At 37.7% G+C, this 19839-nt stretch overlaps 1 protein-coding gene across 5 annotated transcripts in view; it reads left to right on the forward strand.

The window, feature by feature from the left end:
- The window catches only part of Glut1 (Glucose transporter 1), a 115493-nt gene extending 96560 nt beyond the window's left edge, over window positions 1-18933 (forward strand). For 4 of the 5 annotated variants that reach the window (XM_049836790.2, XM_049836781.2, XM_049836788.2 and 1 more), the window contains 13 exons: window positions 3435-3572; window positions 5009-5104; window positions 5976-6136; window positions 6569-6693; window positions 7628-7798; window positions 9148-9284; window positions 9355-9513; window positions 9635-9847; window positions 11448-11672; window positions 11948-12087; window positions 12751-12866; window positions 14052-14161; window positions 14573-18933. In XM_049836790.2, coding sequence (XP_049692747.1) covers window positions 3447-3572; window positions 5009-5104; window positions 5976-6136; window positions 6569-6693; window positions 7628-7798; window positions 9148-9284; window positions 9355-9513; window positions 9635-9847; window positions 11448-11672; window positions 11948-12087; window positions 12751-12866; window positions 14052-14146 — 1764 coding nt within the window. In that variant the 5' untranslated portion in view covers window positions 3435-3446 and the 3' untranslated portion in view covers window positions 14147-14161; window positions 14573-18933. The remainder of the gene's footprint in view (window positions 1-3434; window positions 3573-5008; window positions 5105-5975; window positions 6137-6568; window positions 6694-7627; window positions 7799-9147; window positions 9285-9354; window positions 9514-9634; window positions 9848-11447; window positions 11673-11947; window positions 12088-12750; window positions 12867-14051; window positions 14162-14572) is intronic. The other variant, XM_021338866.3, reaches the window with a different exon arrangement.
- Window positions 18934-19839: the final 906 nt, after the last annotated feature.

The following is a 19839-nucleotide window of genomic DNA, read 5'->3' on the forward strand; positions in this document are numbered from 1 at the left end:
AGTTCGGTTTTTCCGCGTGACAAAGCATCGAATTCTAAACAATTGACGACTATCAATGCTCATTCCTTCTCCGTGTGAGAGGAAGCCTGTGCCCAGTTGTGGGACGATTAAAAGGCTGATGATGTTGGCGACTGCAAAAAGATGATGATGATGACTCCAAATGATGATCGATGCATCCAATGCCAGTGTTAAAGGCTTCAGTACAAAAATCTGTGACCTGAAAAGCCGAGGACTTAGAGATTTATTGAAATAAGACAGTAGGCAGACTACGGGATAGTTTGAGAAAATGAGAAAGATGAAAGAAACTCTCTTAAATTGATTCAGAGTATCTTCCAATAAGAATGTTGAAAGCTACCAGTACTTATCAGACTTTAATAGGAGCCTAGATATAATGATGAGTCTTTAGCAGTATTGCAGCATTCTCTTCCTCTTGTCATATTATTGTTTGCTACCTACACATAAATATTCATGCCCAACCAATGTTTTAGTAAAATGTTTTTGCGCCCATTTATCATTCGCCTTTCTTTGAAATGCAATATTCCAGATAATGTTGCATATGATTTTTGCAATTATTTATAATGAACGGAGCAATTTTGTGTAAATACACGCGATGCGGCTTCTATTTCTGCTAATTTCGAAGCTTACGTAATTCAGAATTTTCCTGTAGTCATGCTATCTAAACTAATATTGTAAAGAGGAAAAATAAGTATTTTTGTTTATAATTGATAAATTCAAAAACTACTCGACTGATTTGAAAAATTCTTTCGCTGTTAGAATGCCAAATGAATCCGGAGGAACATATAATACATTTGAAATCAGGGTGAAACCGCTGGCAAACGGCTACTACTAGGGTGTAATAATGATTAAAAAAAACGAATGGTAAAACTGTGTCTCCTATTACTTGGCAAAATAGGAGTTTCCACGCTAATATGAAGTTCGGCTGGTCGTTTTTTGACTGCTGTTTTTAAACGGTTTTATTTAGCTCACCCCGTTTGTTTTATTATTTATTCATTCTTGGGTCAAATTTAGAAATTGAAATTTCAGTGCCTTCCTGTTGTCAGATTGATCTGAAATTTGGTACACACCTTTATTTCCGATGACAATACAATATAGTAATATCAATAACATTGCAAATCCAAGATGGCCGCCGGTACAAAATGGCGGATAACGTAGGTTTTATCAATCCCGTCAATGTGGGTATCAAATGAAAGTGCTCAACCAGTAGAATACAATGTACTATATAAAATTCAAATCCAAGATGGCGGCCTCTACAAAATGGCGGATAACTTAGGTTTTATCAATCCCATCAACATGGGTATCAAATGAAAGGTCTCAACAAGTAGAATACAATTTACTATGCAAAATTGAAATCTAAGATGGCCGCCGCTACCAAATGGCTGATAACAATTTTTAAACGGTTTTATTTAGCTCATCCCGTTTGTTTTATTCTTGGGTCAAATTTAGTAATTCAAATTTCACCCTCTTCCTGTCAACAATACAATATAGAAATATCAATAACATTGTAAATCTAATATGGCCGCCGGCACAAAATGGCGGATTACATATTTTTCCACAACCCCCTCAATATGGGTATCAAATGAAAGGGCTACACAAGTAGAATACTGTCAGCAACCCCAGCGGGGCCCAACAGGGCCAAGGCCTGCCTGGGCTGCGGGATTGTTCGAAAGAGTTACCGTGGCCCTGGTACATAAAAGGCCTACGCCGAAACATAACTATTTTTAGTCAGTAAGAGTCTGGCACGCCCTTACCGCTGCTGACCCAGGGAGGGGTCACTTGATGATTTTTGGCGTCGTTAAAAAATTAGATTAGAAAATTCTAAAAAGAGAAAGAATTAAATTAGACTTTTTAAAAAATTAGATTGTAATAAATTATCAGATAAGAGACCGTGTAATAATGACGCACTAAATGAATTAGATAGAATGAAGAATATTCGGTAGGCATTTTCATTAAATACTAAAAACTAGAAAATAAAAAATCGGTAAAAAAACTTTTAAGTCAAACGGTTTTATCTTATGTGCACTGAAAACTAGAAAATAAAAAAATAGTTACTTACCTGTCAACCTACGTAGGTGGTCTTGGTCATATTAGACTAAAATAAAAACGTGGGGCCCCTCTGAAATCCTACCTATGGCAAAGCATATCTTTATACTTTGGTAGATCATGAGCTCGGCGTTCGCTGGTGAAGCCGCTACGGCTGATTATTGATTGTCAAAATCTCCAGTTACGATTATAGTAAGTCGATGCAATCCACACCTATTATACCACTAGAAGAAAGTACTACAGCAACAGTTAATGGGCCCCACGTTTTTATTTTAGTCTAATATGACCAAGACCACCTACGTAGGTTGACAGGTAAGTAACTATTTTTTTATTTTCTAGTTTTCAGTGCACATAAGATAAAACCGTTTGACTTAAAAGTTTTTTTACCGATTTTTTATTATATGTTTTATTTGTCGCCATACGCCATAGCTGACTTCGTGGGTATTCAAACTGGTAGAAACTGGTATACTAAAATAACTATGATGTAGCCTTTTCAATATATGTATAGTACGTTTTTATTTTGATGGCTCCATTTCTAAAATAAGTTATGGGTACTCATAGTGGAACATCTAATAAGACTGTATTCTAATTCGTTAATAATTTCAACTGGGAAGTATGTACAATGCATGTACAATCTGACGGATGGCGGACTTGCTCTTCGATATCAGGCAAAATGATTAATGATGAGGAAGATAACACTACGCTTTATCAAAAAAGATGCAAAGTTTCATTATCATTGTATTTAGGTTATTATTTCAACTTAAATAGTGTGATATTGCGATGCCTAACTCGAATTGCTAATACCTGACGGTGCGCACCACGAAATGCTTGAGGTTATGTGGTCACGACGGCTATCCGTTTGATCATTGTGGTCTGCCCCAGTAATAGTCTAGTCGGGCTTAATTGCTGAATCAAACCGTATTAAGCCGTTAATTGGACCTAATGGGCATGTGGATGCGTCAGCTAATTACAATCATGTTACATCTCTGACAAACAAACAAGTACTTCGAGACTATCTGAACTTAGCCTTAGGATATTAAGTAAATCAAACTCATTAAGAACAAAATTACCAGTGGAGTTGTCATAACGAAAAATCTGCTAATTAAGTAACGCGCCAAATGCTTATTATCTTCGACAACCTTCTATGGCTCATTATTTTCAAAATAATTCACCAATCAACAAGACCAATCTTTGACAAATTGATTTTGATTTGACAAGGAACCCGAACGCCTTGTGTATTCCAGTAACTGACCACGCCTGTAATGCATTGTTTGACCTACAAGACGGGCCTGACCTATCTTCCTTATGGCATCTTCATCTTTCCTTCCTCCGTAATTCTTGATAGCTGGTATGAAAATGAAGATGTTTCTCAGGTGAAACGTGACATGGTCGCCATCAAGCAAGAGTTGGATACCGTGCAGCAAGTCAAAGAGGAGATCGAGGAGCTGCGCGAGTACGTCGACCGACTCGAGGAGCACTCGCAGAGGCGGAAGCTCAGGCTGCTGGAACAGGTACGTGAAACAGCGACAATAACGCTGTCACTATAACCAATATCAAGGAACATGTTGTCTTTGAACATGCTTAAGCAAATATGTGCAGTCGAAATTAAAGTACAAGTGTTTACGTAGACTTATCTTGAATGAAGTATCAATAAATAAATGTATTAGCAAAGAAGCACACCAGAGGCGGCCACGGCAGGATCAGGTACTTAAATAGTTGGAGTTATAGCAATGTTATGTTGTCTTTAGTTACTGGTTATTGTAGGTACAATTTTCCTTTACAAATTGTTAATTATAAACATTTATTTTCATTATTTTTAGAACTGTACAAACGGCTTACCCTTTTCTTTAATGATTTGCATGAATTTTTAAACGTATAAGTAATTAATTTGATACCCAAAAGAAGAATTAATATAGTAACATGGGACTCGCGATCAAAATTTGGGAAGGCAATCGGTAAATTCGGAGGGCGACGAGTTAAACCAAAGGAGGAAGATAAGGGCGATGTCGCAGGTAGGTACTTATGATGAATTGGATACCAACAGGTTCGAGACATCAGAAGAAGAGCAAAATACGCCACAACTAGTTGCCTGAAAATAGACCCAGTGGCAGTAAGTGCCGCCACGATGTTCTACACATATAGTAAGTGCGCGACAACGTGTACAATTCACAAGGTTCGAAAAGCGAAGACAGTTCGCAAAAGCTGTTTTCCGACGAAGGTTGGTATCACAATCTTGTAGAAACCAACATGTCCAAACATTGGCTTCGATAGACCTCAACGTCGAGGAAACGTATATAAAACTATACAACCAGAATTTCTATTGCTGAAGCAAACGGTGAAAAAGCAACCTAGATGAATACTAATGCTAAATATTTATATTAATACTGGGAAAAGTCTATTAAAAACAGTCTGAAAAAAATCGGCAAACCGTGCGCTAGATAGACAAAAATGCTGTAAACATAGACAATCACAAATTGCATCTTTAACACTAAATTACAAAGAAAGCAAATTTTTCATGCAATAATAAAAATAACTGACGAGTCTGGTTCAGACTTATACAATTATTCTATTAACAGAGACCGAGGATAGTATTAGTTTTCTAACAAGAATTTAAATATAAAATCAATTGTCAATTTTGCCTTTTTATCTAAGAAAGGGTAACATGAAACTCATGGGACTACCTACATTTTACAATTTGATCATTTTTCTGATGCTTAGTTGTGACTTACATCAAGTGGAGCTTATTAAATTTCGTTTGTGTTAGTAACGTTACTTTTTATTTTCATGTCTTGTTTATCTCCACCGCTATAGGCATCAGCATCTGTCAATTGTTCATCACGTCATCTTTTACGTGTGGCCGGAGCAAGGAGATTTAGTTTTAAATTCTGCACTTTATTTTTTAATAACCTTTTGTGTGATGATGGTATATCAAGGGCTGTTGTTTCAGGGGCTTACCTTCTTCCTGTCGTACGCAATATTGGCAGCCGTCCTGGGCATGTTGCAGTTCGGGTACAATACTGGCGTCATCAACGCTCCTGGCAAGGTCAGTGAATTCATTAACATCATTTTTGAAAGTGGCTCCAAATGATCCTCCCAAATGTGTGTGTGAAAGAATCATATTCTTACTGACTAAAACGCATAAGATCCCAGCCCAGAAAAAGCAGTCATAAAAATTATCCTTCAAATCGACATTTACACAAAATACCTCCGGCAAAAGTTAAATGGTAAACCAATTAATTCTAAGAACAGCACTACGTAAATTGCATTTAAATTCAGAGTTCGAACACCAAGAAATCCAATAGCATCTCCAACTACTAGTGAATCATTTAATTGATAAACACGGTGCAAGAAAGTCAATTTAGTAATGAAAGACCCATTCACAATATTGGCTTGGAAGTTTACCGAAGCGATCCCGACACTGGGTTCATTCAAATAGAATCTCGAAACGACTTGTAAACAAACATTGAGGCGACGGCAACGATGCAACTCGATGTCAGCCGAGTAAATCAATTAGAGAAATCGTCTCGATGCCAGACTCAAATTACGCTCGGCTGCTGCACGGGAAATATTAATAACACCTGAACGGATGTTTTCATGTCTAACGGATATGAAATGAAGTTTATTGAAAATGTTTTAGCTTAACATTTTGAGGGTTCTATTGACGATGTGGATATTTTGGGTTTAGTAGTTTTGATTGGGATAGGTTTGTTTAATCTGATCATGTATCTAGCTGTGTAAGTTTAAATTATACGTTACTTTTGTGAGATTGATATCTAATTCAAAGCATTCCAAATACTTATAAATAACTACTATAATCATATTCCGATCCCAAATATACCACAGTATTTCAAGTCTTGCCCAACGTCTTGGTTTGAAATGATGATTTACTCCTCACTTTTTTGATCTCCCACCAGAACATCGCTAACTTCATGAAGGATGTATACAAGAACCGGTACGGCATGGACCTGCAAGATGACACCGTCAACAGGCTCTACTCCATCGCTGTCAGCATCTTCGCAATAGGTGGCATGCTCGGTGGCTTCTCTGGTGGCATGATCGCTAACAGATTTGGGAGGTAAGGGTTCCTAATTTACAGCTCCTAAATCATCACTATATCGGGTGTGTCATACCTAATCACATTAAATCTTATATATATATGATATTCTATGGCGAATTATTAAAAAAAATAACCTAGTCCATTCAGTGGTTTAGCCACAGGAGTCAGTTTTCGTTTTCATAATTTACAATATCATGAAGCAGGGGCAGACCGCTAGAAATATATTATGAGACCCTAATCTGCTTCAATACAGGGTTTTAGTGAACACTAAGCAATGCATGTAACCTTTTCAAAAATAACCTTGTTTTCAAAAATGTACAGACTATCATCGACGACTACATCGTCAAAAGTCCACAAATGTAGGGATCTGCTCAAAATTGTTTGAACTTACCTTGAAAATTTTATGAAGTGATTGCAACATATTTGTAAGTGTCGTAATTGTGTCAATAGGAAAGGCGGGTTACTGCTCAACAACATCCTAGGCATCAGCGGCGCCAGTCTCATGGGGTTCACGAAGATATCACACTGCTACGAGCTCCTCATATTCGGCAGGTTCATCATAGGAGTTAATTGTGGTCAGTATCAATTCCACGCACAAATCATTTCTGATCAAAATGACTAACGGAAGTGCCATAACGGAAAATCGCCTAAGAAAGTAGCGCGTTGTGATTTGAACGTAACTGTTCTACCCACATGCGCCTTCTTTAGACCCCACCAGTTTATGTTATACCAAAAATAATTGAAAAATGTCTCTAAGAACCCAAACGCGTCGTTAATTCATTCAGAACTGGTCGTTTTCATCCGTAAGAATTTGACCTAGAAGAGCGTGCCGGACCTTCCTGCGTTATGGCATCACCGCAACCTTAATGACGAATGAAAAAACCTGTTCTAGGTGTAGGTAGGAGTTTGAATTCCATCCGAAGTGAAATCAAAATCAAAAAAATCAAAATCAAAAGTCATTTATTCAAAGTAGGCTGAAAATCAGCACTTTTTGAACGTCAAATCTACAAAACGCCCGCCCTTCACCACTTCCTATGTGTTTTTGCTGGGAAGAAGAAGTGGTGGAACAAACTCCCCAGCAACACAATTCTGTCTGTATGGTTTGAAGAACCGTATACAAAAAAAATAAAATAAAAATATCACTCAAAATTATACACATTTTGTATATAAAAAAAAAACAAGTAAACATGTAATCATGTTAGCTAGTACACACCTTTCCCATACCTATTACTCAAGCAGCTACAAAAAAAAATAATGTGAAAAAAAAAAGAGAGAACATAATGCCTCCATTCATTGAAAATAGGTATAGTTTTAGGGCGTACCCAGCGACATGTGAAACACGACGTGTTTTATATAATAAACTAAAATAAAAATAAACTAAAACTAATTTACAACATAAACAGTGAAAACGGTGAACTAGGACTACTGTTCAAATCAAAAGTCATACACACATTATATTACGGGTCAAGAAAGTGTGACTTTAGTGTCTTTACCTTTGTACTCCAACAGGGTTAAACACATCATTAGTGCCAATGTACATATCGGAGATCGCGCCACTAAATCTACGTGGGGGGTTGGGTACCGTCAACCAGCTAGCCGTGACCGTAGGCCTGCTCCTCTCTCAAGTCCTCGGCATCGAGCAAATTCTCGGTACCGACGAGGGATGGCCTATCTTACTTGGTAAGTCTATTTTTTGCCAGCGTCATAATACTACTAGTCTTAAACTTAGTTCGTAAGATAATAAGAAAAGCATAATAATTTTGATCCAACAGACAAAGTATGTGTATAGTTTTGTTGGACATTACGTATGTCATAAAAATTAAAATGTACCCTTCGAGAACAATAAATAATAGAAATATACTAGTGGCCCGCAGTACGTGCTCCGCTACGTATAAAGTCCATCATTTTCTTACAAAAAATCTGATAAAAACCGCTCGACCGATTTTTTGTAACCTTCTTCACATAAACCATCTAGTCTATCTAGCTAGTAGTGGAAGATCTATATAACGCTACTGAAAATGCCGTATGCGTAGCGAAATATTGGGCCTCCAAAATTTAAGTTGCCATCGACTCGCCAAGAAGAAGATCTAGCTAGTCCGAACAAAGCCTAAACATATGGTTTGGATAGATGAGCCCGTTCTTGAGTTATAAAATTACAACAAAAAGTGGCATTAGCTGCTTGTGAGAAATTAGCTGCTTGTGAGAAATTAGCTGCTTGTGAGAAATTAGCTGCTTGTGAGAAATTAGCTGCATACTATGACCAGACATCTAACTCTGATCAGCATACACGTACAATTCGCAATTAAAATGTGACCAGTACGAGATGTAGAAGGACGGCCAAGGGGCGTGTCTTCGTTGTAAATACGCCCCGTTGACGGTATATAACTACAGTACATAACTTATTTACTGAAATATCTAGTACATAAGAGAAATTGCATGAAACTGAATGCGAAAGATATCAACGAGCGATACGGAAGCTTTGAGACATAGACACGCAGAAAATTGGGTTCTTTGTAATTGTTTTTTTTTTATATCTCTTTGTCTTTAATTATTATTTAAATTTACAAAATTATTGAACGGAATCATTTCATGACATCGATTAAATGTGATGTTATTTTCATGAATAGCAATATATCAGATCGACTTTAAATAAAAAAAAAAACAGTCCAAAAAAATCTTATATCCATCTCAGTCACCGTTAACTTAAAAAATACACAAAATAGAACTGCTATAAACAGTTAAGACGCTTTCAATGGTTAGTCAGAACTTCCGACAGCTAGGCCTTGAAAGCGCAACAAATTAAAGTAATTAATAATGAAAGCAAAAGTAAGTGTGCAAAGTCAAGACCGTGCAGATGAGGAATTTAAAAGTTAAGGACAACCTGAACTTTACCGGTGCGAGAGCACTTGAAGGTTTTAGACGGCTTCGTTTATTTACTAGTGCGATGTCGATAAATGATGCTTGCAGATTTTGTTGGATTGTGATTATAGTTCTGATCAGTATAAAGGCATTGATGATTGATTGTCCAGGTCTAGCAATTTGTCCGGCGATCCTGCAACTATTGTTGCTGCCCGCCTGTCCGGAATCACCCCGGTACCTGCTCATCACGCGCCAATGGGAGGAGGAGGCGAGGAGAGCCCTCAGACGACTACGAGCTAGCAATCAGGTTCGTCCTATTACACCTGCATTTATGCAGTATTACGGCACAGTTATTGACATTAGGTTTTTTCACAAAGGTGGAAGAAGATATAGAGGAAATGCGTGCAGAGGAACGAGCTCAGCAAGCAGAGGCGTCCATTTCAATGAGGGAACTGCTTTGTTCTCCCACGCTCCGTGCTCCTTTGCTCATCGGTGTTGTCATGCAACTGTCTCAACAGCTCAGTGGCATCAACGCAGTAAGTTGCTTTATTTATTTTGAAGACAGGGCTCTTTTTCGATTGTCTATATGGTGGATAAAATTGCTTACATTTGCGATCGTATATTTGAAGGCTAGACTCCAAAATCGCGTACTTTCAGGTGTTCTACTACTCCACTTCGCTGTTCACATCTTCGGGTCTGACGGATGAATCAGCCAAGTTCGCCACGATGGGTATCGGAGCCATCATGGTTGGCATGACCCTGGTTTCCTTGCCTCTCATGGACCGCACGGGGAGACGGACTCTTCATCTCTATGGCCTCGGCGGAATGTTCATCTTCTCAATTTTCATCACCATTTCATTTCTAATAAAGGTGTGTCTTATAAAATTATGGTTGGTTTTCTGATAGGGGGTGACAAGAGAAAGTTTTCTATTACACTAATTTTTTCTCAGAATTAGGAAAAAAATTAAGATCTTTCTCTATACGAGAAGAAGCCTTTGTCCAACTTTGGGTGAAATACTTTGGGTGGGTGAATATTGTTGATGAAGACGGCAGTGAATTACTTATTGGGAGACGAAAAAATATCAGATTTTAATTGCAACCTGGCCATTAACTCCGCAAATATAAATAAACACAAATGAAGACGATATAATTTCACATTAAAAAATCAGTGCAAACAAGAACTTTAAAATATTGTGATTTGTGCTTACAATATACTACCCCAGGACTGCCTGAGTACTCTATACGCAGCAGACTTGGGGCTTTGTTATAAGTTAGAATAACGAACTTAGAATAAGGTGGGCCAATATTTGTGCTTTGTAATATTGGCCCTAAACGTGTTTCTTGTGAGACACCGCGCATTATTCCAAATGAAAATATCCTAATTGTGCAAATGAATTATCAGATAATTATGATTCTGTTTCGTATTATTGCTTTCAAAGCGTGGTTTCAATCAAGGTTTGCATTTGCTTTGGCACGCTTTCTCATCGCTTTCTTCACCTACTACCTAATATTCTTGACTATCTATACTTCATTATCTACTCTTTTTTTCCATACCCCAATTGGTTGCTCAATCTCTTCCAAATCAACTTTTTAAATTAATGTTATCGAAATTAGATTAATGCTCATTGGTTTATTAATTTAGTAGGCAGCTAAATGTGTTTCTGAGTACACATTTTCAAACTTTATTCACATATTGATGATTATTGTTACTCATTCTTTATTGACTCATCAAATCCTCAAAAGGTGAATAGAGTGTAGAAAAATTTCATTGAAAAATATTTATCGACTTTAAAATTACTATGTCAAAGTTTTCTTTTTTAGTGTAGTGACACTTATGCATGCACCTCATCTTTAATCCCTGGTTTATTTCTCACAAACTGTCATTTGCTTCATCGGGTGTATGTGTCACAATGGTCTTAAGAACTGTTATTCTATTTGTCAAATCATTACCATCAACGGCCGTTATGGCTATGATTTGATCAGAATAACAGTATTTAACAATCATTGAGACACATAAACCTGTCGCTTCGCTAGCCCTCCCCCCTCTTCGACTTTCCTGTTTCCGAAACCGGACTCTCGGTAGGAAAGCATTGTAAATAACGGGAATAAATTCTCAAATATAAATGTTAGGAACATCACTCACATAGCACTAAACACTATTTTTGTTGACCACTAAATTGTGGCGAAAGTTCACGGGGAGCTCAGCGCACGCGTTTTTAAATGAAGCGAAATTTATAATCACACAAACACTGCTCAAAAGCAGGATGGCACTTCTCACCAGCATTCGCAGTACATACGATAGATGGACGACACTACGCCTCAGCACTCAACAGTGAGTCGGAACTCCACGCACCGCGCGGAGCACGGACGGACGCACGGACAGACTAGTGTGTGATGTGCATTTATGTTTGTGGTTTATTTCATTATCCGGTCGGCGACGGGAAAGGACACCATTTCTAGCCCCTGATAGGAGTTCTTCGGCTATGTGCAGGAAATGATCGATTGGATGAGCTACTTGTCTGTGGTGTCGACGCTGAGTTTCGTGGTGTTCTTCGCGGTGGGCCCCGGCTCCATCCCCTGGCTCATCACTGCCGAGCTGTTCTCGCAGGGGCCCCGCCCCAGCGCGATGGCTATCGCCGTATTAGTTAATTGGATGGCCAATTTCGTTGTCGGAATTGGCTTTCCTAGCATGAAGGTAGGTCTTTATGTGGCTTTGCCAAACAATGTGTGTAGGATTCCAATTGCCATCAGTTAATTAATATTGATACAGGCACACTGATCTTATAATTACGGTCAGTCATATTTGCTGTCAATATTGTTTCCAATCAAGTAATAATGAATCTACTTCGACTCTAATCCGTACGCAAAGAGATTACGTATTCTTCAACTGTTTGCTACCGTCGATCATCAAATGCTGTGTATTTGGGTTTACATTGTTTTGTTTCAATATTGTTTATTTTCATTTTGCAGGCACTACTGGAAAACTATACATTCCTGCCTTTTAGTGTATTTCTTGCAATTTTTTGGATATTTACGTATAAAAAAGTTCCTGAAACAAAAAATAAGACCTTCGAAGAGATTTTGGCGCTGTTCCGGAATTCCAACGGGAGGTAAGAGGCCGCGTCACTTAATTATTACATTTTGAACTATTGGCACTGACTGTGTCCTACCATTACCATAACACATGATTCATGATTTTCTTTATAATCACGACACGGCACGAAACCAGACTGGTGCAGGTCATCCATGAGCACGCGCTGCACGTGATGTATAGCAATGTGTACATAGCACTGATGCCAGCAGTGTGGCCTGGCTGACAGGGCTCAGCTCCCATTACTGTGTACCGTGTCTCGAGACTAAATGTTTCTAACTTTGCACATCCCTACACGACACCTACGAAAATTTTGACGTTGTATGTTAATATCAAAAAGCTAGTCAGTAAAAAACAAAGTAATACTTTTACAAAAGGCCAGTGTCTAAAAATAATTTAAAATCATGTCGTCAAAATAAAAAAAAACAATTCGATTATATCACAAACATAAAACCTTGATTAAAACATGACCGGAGACTATTCAATATTGGATCTCATCGTAAATGTAGTTCATTGAGATTTAGTCAAAAAATAGAGATGGATAAATCCTGAAATTACTACTGCCAATACTTAAGGTGATATTAAAGAAGAACCTGTAAGACATTAGACTAAAAGGCGATGGACGCAATCCTGGGGGTGTTAGCGTAATCGGTGAAAGGGGATGATTGGAGCCTGTGTGCAGGGACAGTTTTCGCGACAGCCGCCTCTACGGGAGTATGATGAACTGCGTGAACGCGTTGGAGCAGCAGCTGCCCCCGCCGCCACCCCCCGCTCCCGTTGACGAGAAACACGATTCCCGTAAGTGTCACGCTTTGTCACTTCACACTCACTTTTCCTAATGAGGTGATCGAACTCGTGAAGCCTATCTATATCTGCAGTACGCTCAAAGTAACTGGAGCCGCGAATATTATCTTGAAATTGGTAGCCATTGCTATCATATGTATTTTTTAAATGTAAACTTTCCTCATTAAAAGCCTGTCTCTCATGAGCATCAAAGAATTTTGCGTTCAAAAAAACAAACACAGTTATGGATTTGTTTACTTTGAAAATATTTCAGTTACTTTGAACTTTTGCGCTAAATAATAGATAAGCTCACTAATATACGATGATCTTTTTGAGTAGTGTTATTAGTGTGATTTCTATTTAAAACATGATTGGCTACATTGAACATAGAACAAACAAATTACAACAAAATTGTATCTTGCTTGATATCAACGTTGCTAATATGGGCATCATTCATCTGATAACACTGTAACATTACTCTACACTGTTTATCTTACAGTCGATGTACATAATGTGCCTGCATGCTCTGTGCTATTGTAATATAAGATGTCGACATGTTTGTATTTTCGCAGGGGTCTCACCAGGCTCCTTGCATCTCGTACTGAAGTCAAGTTGCCTGCTGAGCGCCTCAGCCGCTGAGCGCAGCTTCTTAGCTTTTTCAAACTTTCCGCAGATTTTTTTCTGGATGTTACAGTCTAGCTTTTACGTGTACCCCCTTTACTTTAGCCGTGAAACTACCCTTAATTTCTTCTCAAATACTACTACCACTAAATTATAATTTAAAAGATTCCTTCATATTATCCTTCAGAGGTTTGATTTTGTCTGTTTTTCTAGACTTCTCGGTGTGGCCAGCAATGTTCTGTAAGATTATCAGTTTCGATGTGTTATTTTATTAAAATTTGTATAAAGGGGTCGCTTCAAATGATTTGGCCATACTTTAAGAAGTGTGGTTAGAAAATGTGTTTTAACGTTATCATTATAGAGCTGCAAATAGCTTGAGTTACACATTTCGGTAAAGGATAAACTGAATATCCAAGCCTTTGATCTTGGCCTGAAACAGTACCTTATATTCATCAGGATTTCTACTAACTTAGTTCTTTCTGTGAATACTTAGTCACTTTGCGAAGTATTCCCACTTAATTTGAAGTGACCCCGTGTGTTTATATGAACTGAATAATGTAACACATTTTTGTACGATAGGCTGTTCACAATGCGCTGAGGACAATCAATCTTCAATTTGGAGCGCCAATGTACACGGAGACTTCAAAATAACGTTGAAAAAAGACAGCCGCTGACAAGATAAGGAATAGGTTAAATTATTTATAACTAGGATAAAACAGGGATTTATATAGGCTAGGATACGAATTACTTTTATACAACAGTACCTTACTGTGGAACTGTGAGATGACTGTACATACTGGTTCCAAGCAGCTTCTATGTCTCCCTAGCGAATTATTAAACCAAGGCACAGTTCCAATACCGAGATGTTCAACAGACAATACAGCTGACTTAGGTCATAGATCTAGGTTACCTCCTGCCTCGCGAATTCCGTCTAGTATATCCTACGTGCAGTAGACACAAACTAGTCCATAAGCATTGGATTATATATTTAGTAAAAGCTTGCAACACTGAGAACTCTTAAAGAACCACGATGAGTAGTAGATGAGATGAGGTCGCAGCTGAAGCTCGGGGGTCCAGGATAACTGAGCGTGGTGTTTCAGTATCGGAGCAGTCTTCGGGTGGGGGCGAGGCGGGCCGGCCGCCGCCGCCGCTGCCGCCGCCGAGGTTCCCGGCCACCGGCAATGTCTGACAATGGGAGCCCGCTGCGAGGGCGCCACTAGTCGGCCCCATCAAGGCCGCCGCCAACTTCTTGTTTCATGGGCTCAGACGTCCGGCCGGCGGCCGTGCCACCATTACTACCACACAACAAATGTTCTAAATCGATGTGATTAGGTATAAATCGAAAACTAGGAATAAGTCACGGCGTAAATTAAACATACATAGTTCTTTAGTCGTCATTTTATGACATAATTTATGAAAAAAAAATGCATAGGTACCCTGTAAAGTGCCATTGTTTCTTGTACCCATTTTAATTAGATCTTCTCATAATGAATTTTATTGCGTAACTTCGGCCGGGTCTGGGGTTCGGTAATTACGGTCTACAGATTATATATAGCTTCTGATACTTATTTATAAATTTACTGATAAGTATGTTTCGAAGGCGTGGGAGATTCATTATAAAATAGTAGGTTTTTATCCAGTACTTAGGAGCAAGCCGGTAGGTGGGGAGAGGAACTCGCGTCTGGCTGTCTTACGCACTGCTCTGAGCCAACTAATCCTATGTAGAACTAATACACTTAAAATGGGTACGATGACTGTAAGTGTGTCGACGTAACACGGCGCGTCACCAACATGTGTACAAACATGTACATACATGCTGTGACTTTATTGTATTGTTGATTTTTATTATATTTATCTAAATATATATTATTATTAAATTATTTTAACGTAAACGTTTTGATTATGTATATTTTTACTCATAATTATTGTTAAATACGTGATGATAAATAAAGTCATATCCAGATGACCGATATTATTAATGATTATGGCAGATGTAATAAATAAATAAATATAATGAACAGTAACAGTGGACAGATTGCAATAGTTTGCATTCGGGAATTGATTACGATTATGCGAGAAGTTTATCTGTACGTTACATAGCAACATATAACCTGATCTACAAGATATTAAGTTAATTTATAATTATGTTAAAATAATTTTGTAGCATAAGAGATAATAAGAGGAAATTATTATCTTTTTAATTGATGAATAAAAATGAATAGCGTTATAGTAAGTTATACAATTTTGTGGAGACTTTAATAATGTAATGCTTTTAACTTATACGCCCCTAGAAAGAGAAAAAATTAATTACTTATTAGTTAGGTTTCAGTAGTTACTACAGGGTTATAGTCAATTTGTGCGTCCGTGCGTCCGTATACTGCTCAATTCAATATATTAAGACTAAGATGATCCGTAGCGTGTCGTGATTGTGCACTTAGCACGGCCTAATGTTAATATGTGTGTGTGACGTCGCAGCGCTGACGTCGCTGGCATTTATCGCAATAATTGGCTCAAATGATATGTCACCGGTGTGTGTGGGCTCGAGTGTGTCCGCCAGGAGCGAGGAGCGCGACTCACAACTCGCAATCGTGGGATATTAAATAAATCGATAGGTTGCAGCGTGTGCGCCACGGAAGCGGCCCGTCCCGCCGCCGTGCCGCACACCGCGCGATCGTCTTAATTCTAAATTAACTATAAGACTAAAATATTTTCCAAATAAAATAATTAATAAATAATAATAACGATTTATAATTGTACAATTTGCAACAATAATGTCATTTTTAATTTGTAAGCAATAAGTAGATGGAAATGTAATTTTTAATTGGTATAGCATTCGACATTTTTGTATTGTAATAAGTCACAGTAGGTTTTTTGTAAGTTATATTTTTATGAGATAATTGTTATGGTTGCGTTAGCGGGCGCCACCGATGAGATCGGGGCGGCCGAGCTAGCCCGGTCGGCTTGTTTCGCTAGGCTCTAGCGGCTGTAGCGCGCTATTGGCGATAGCAATAGAGACTGTGTCTCACAATCAAATACTATTACTTAATTAGACTAAAGCAACGTTTATTGGTTGTTCCGATATTTCGGTATTATTATAGTTTTACGGTCGAAAGCCCGAAGATTTTCGAATTCGTAGTGCGCGCAAAATTAGCACAAGTATGTTCTAAACGACGCACAATATAGGTTTCCGTTTACATACGCATACGAAATATAAGCGTACTGAGTTCTCATTGTTTCTTGTAATTTAACTAATTTTATTTAGGTTACATTTGGTAAATGTAATATTGCCACAATGCCGTGTCACATTAGACTGAGAATTACATTAATGGGACGTAACTTTAATTTATGATTGAAATAATAAAAACAATAAATGATAAACAAATCAATAATTATTCGTAAATGTAACATTACCGTCGAGTTAATAATGTAAATGTAACATTTGTTACCGATCAGTGCGCATCACTACTTTAGTTACATTCTGAAGGCTGTGATCTCTGTGAATGTGCACACAATAACAATAACGACCGTATCATTAGGTAAGTTTACTCCCAACGAGCCGTGTTACCATGGAATATGTTCCCTTTATCTTCGGGCAAGCGATAGCGAGTAATTTGTAAATAATTATATGTAAGTACAAACTGGTACAAGCTTCAGTCGAGCCAATGCGACGGGTACGGAACCATGCCATGTTACATTTTCAAATAATATATTGCGTTGAGTTTTGAATAATATGCAACGTTGTCACTTTAATACATACATTGTTAAATGTTAATCAATTGTGTTATCGACCCAAGTTGTAAGATATTGATATGTATAGTCAAATTATATAATAGCTGAACGTTACGTTTGAGATGTTCAAGCTTTTGATTGTTTGTTCATGTTGCGAGTGAAGAGAAATATGTCGAAGTGCTGAGCATTGGATCGATTGAACTTCAGAGCCCATTACGATTACAACCAATCTATATGTTATTATACAATCGAGGCAGTAACAGGCATTGTCGCAACGTCGCGTTGAAATCCCCGTCGCGGGTTCACCTCTACTTTGTTCCTAGGAATTGACAATTGATTAGGGGAGACAGACAAACATTCATAACGCTTTGTAAGATATATGGTCTCGCGGCGTGGGCTTCGCGCTCTGGTGCGACATAGCCTAAGCGATAGTAATTAGCCTTGGTTTAAACTTATTTCATAAAAGTTACAAGAACCTGGCCCAGTAAAGGCCAATCTGACAAAAAGATGAGATAAAGACTGCAATATGGCTGTAATTTTCCTGCAAATTGAAAAGTTTCGATGTACCTATTAGATTTTAAAATCTCCCAAAGTTACCCCAACGTCCGAAGGTTCATACATAATAATTATTGAAGCTGTAATTTGTGAAATAAGTTGCGGTTGCCACGGCTGTCTACTGGCAGCTTTGGCGATTTAGTTTAAGTACTTATATGGAAAAAAATAATCAGCGACATGCGTCGGTTGGTGTGTAAAGATATATGTCAGATTTTAGAATTGTTTTTTTGATGTTGGTTATATAAATTATATCATCTTTACAAGTTAGGGGTAAGTTACAGTGTTCGATTGCCTTGGAACTGTGTATGGTCTAGTCATGTTGCTAATTATTTTTTCGGCAAAGGTTTATAATTTTCCTGCAGATATTTAAGCACTGTACAATTTGTACATAGTTTTTAGATACGTGCCGTATTAAGGCAATGCTCATTTGTAGAACGATCTGTAAATATACGAGTATATATATCTATCGTCCAATCAAATAAAAAAAAACTAGATACATATTAATCCTTAGTAATAAATGGGAAAGCGAGTTTGTTAGTTACGCTTTTATCTATTTGCTTGATAAACTATTCACGGTGAACGAAGTCACGGGTAAAGTAAAGCTAGTTTATAATAATTATTCAATGAACAAATTTTAATATGAAGTAACCGAAGAATATAATCTTATTAAGCAATAATACAGAGTTAATAGACGTTATTTAATAAATATTCAACGTGGATGTTATATCGGTCAAGTGTCGGACTCAACTGCTATAAAAAATAAGAAATGTTGGTAATACGTTATACATAGTATGTGATTATCCAGCTACAATAAAAATGCTAGGAACAGCTAGTCCTGTGTAGGTAGAACACGAACATGCTTAGGTAGCTCTGCAGTAAAATTACGAACTGGTCAAAGTGAATTGGTTGTCGAGTATTGGGCTCTCCACCACAGATTTGTGTTTGTAACTAGGTGATATTGTCACGTGGCGACGATCGACGTACGGACGTACAGATCTACGAAAGCTAGTATATACCCTGTTACTTTCTAAAAAAGCACTCTCCGCAATTTATGCCACTATTAAATATCTGATGCGTTTGAGTTTCATGCGGAGAATACTCCGTACTTGTACAAAATAAACTTGTAAAATTTTATTGGAACTACTTGTTATAAAAACGTAAAAATATACAAAAAAAAAATATGGCTGTTGTTTTATTTTGTCTCTGTTTAAGAATACCACTACAACACTTCTTTTACTCGGCCAATAGTTTGTTTGTGCTCACAATCTACAATCAGTATGAAGATGAATGGTATAGTACGCACATTGCATATTAGGAATTTAACCGGTATCTGACCGACTGAAAACTTTGATTGAATATCCGTCATAAATATTTTTTTTAACCATTGGGCAAAAAACGTTTAGTCTACAGTGTGCCAATACTCTTAAAGCTTGCAGAAAAAACTTTACCTAAATAGACACCAATGAGCTATCCGATGAACAAAAGTAAGTACCTACCTATTACTAATGAATATATGTTAGATGCATATCACATCACCATACCATAAATTCGTACATGGGCATTTTAGTATCACCATCAATACTTAGTGATAGACAGAAGCAATTTGGTCGTATGCTAATGCGAATGCCTATTCTGTCCTACTCAAGGAGTCTGACCACTACAGCGTATCATACTAAGACCGTACCAGGAACGTGGAAAAACTTTGTATTGGACAGTATGACATAGTCTCATTCACCCTGCCTGTATATCGTTCTCGTAGTTACCGTCAGGATCGCCGTCGCTCCTCACCATCATAATCTCCCGAGCCTTTTCTCGACTATGTTGAGGTCTGCTAATTCTGATATAATCCTATGACGATCATAGTATGTTACATTGTAGTGGGCCGATGATTCATTACGTTTGCCGCTATAACAGGTAAATAATACTGAAAAAAAAAATACAATAAGTACTTGAGGGCCTCCCATGCAACAAACATGATAATTGTGCGGAAACCTTCGTAAGCAAGTCCGACTCGCACTTGACCAATTTTAATCCTCTGTGTGTTTTTGGAGTTCTTAGGTTAAGTATTTCTGTACTATATAAC

The sequence above is a fragment of the Helicoverpa armigera genome, chromosome 1 (genome assembly GCF_030705265.1).
Source record: "Helicoverpa armigera isolate CAAS_96S chromosome 1, ASM3070526v1, whole genome shotgun sequence".
NCBI classification, from domain to species: domain Eukaryota; kingdom Metazoa; phylum Arthropoda; class Insecta; order Lepidoptera; family Noctuidae; genus Helicoverpa; species Helicoverpa armigera.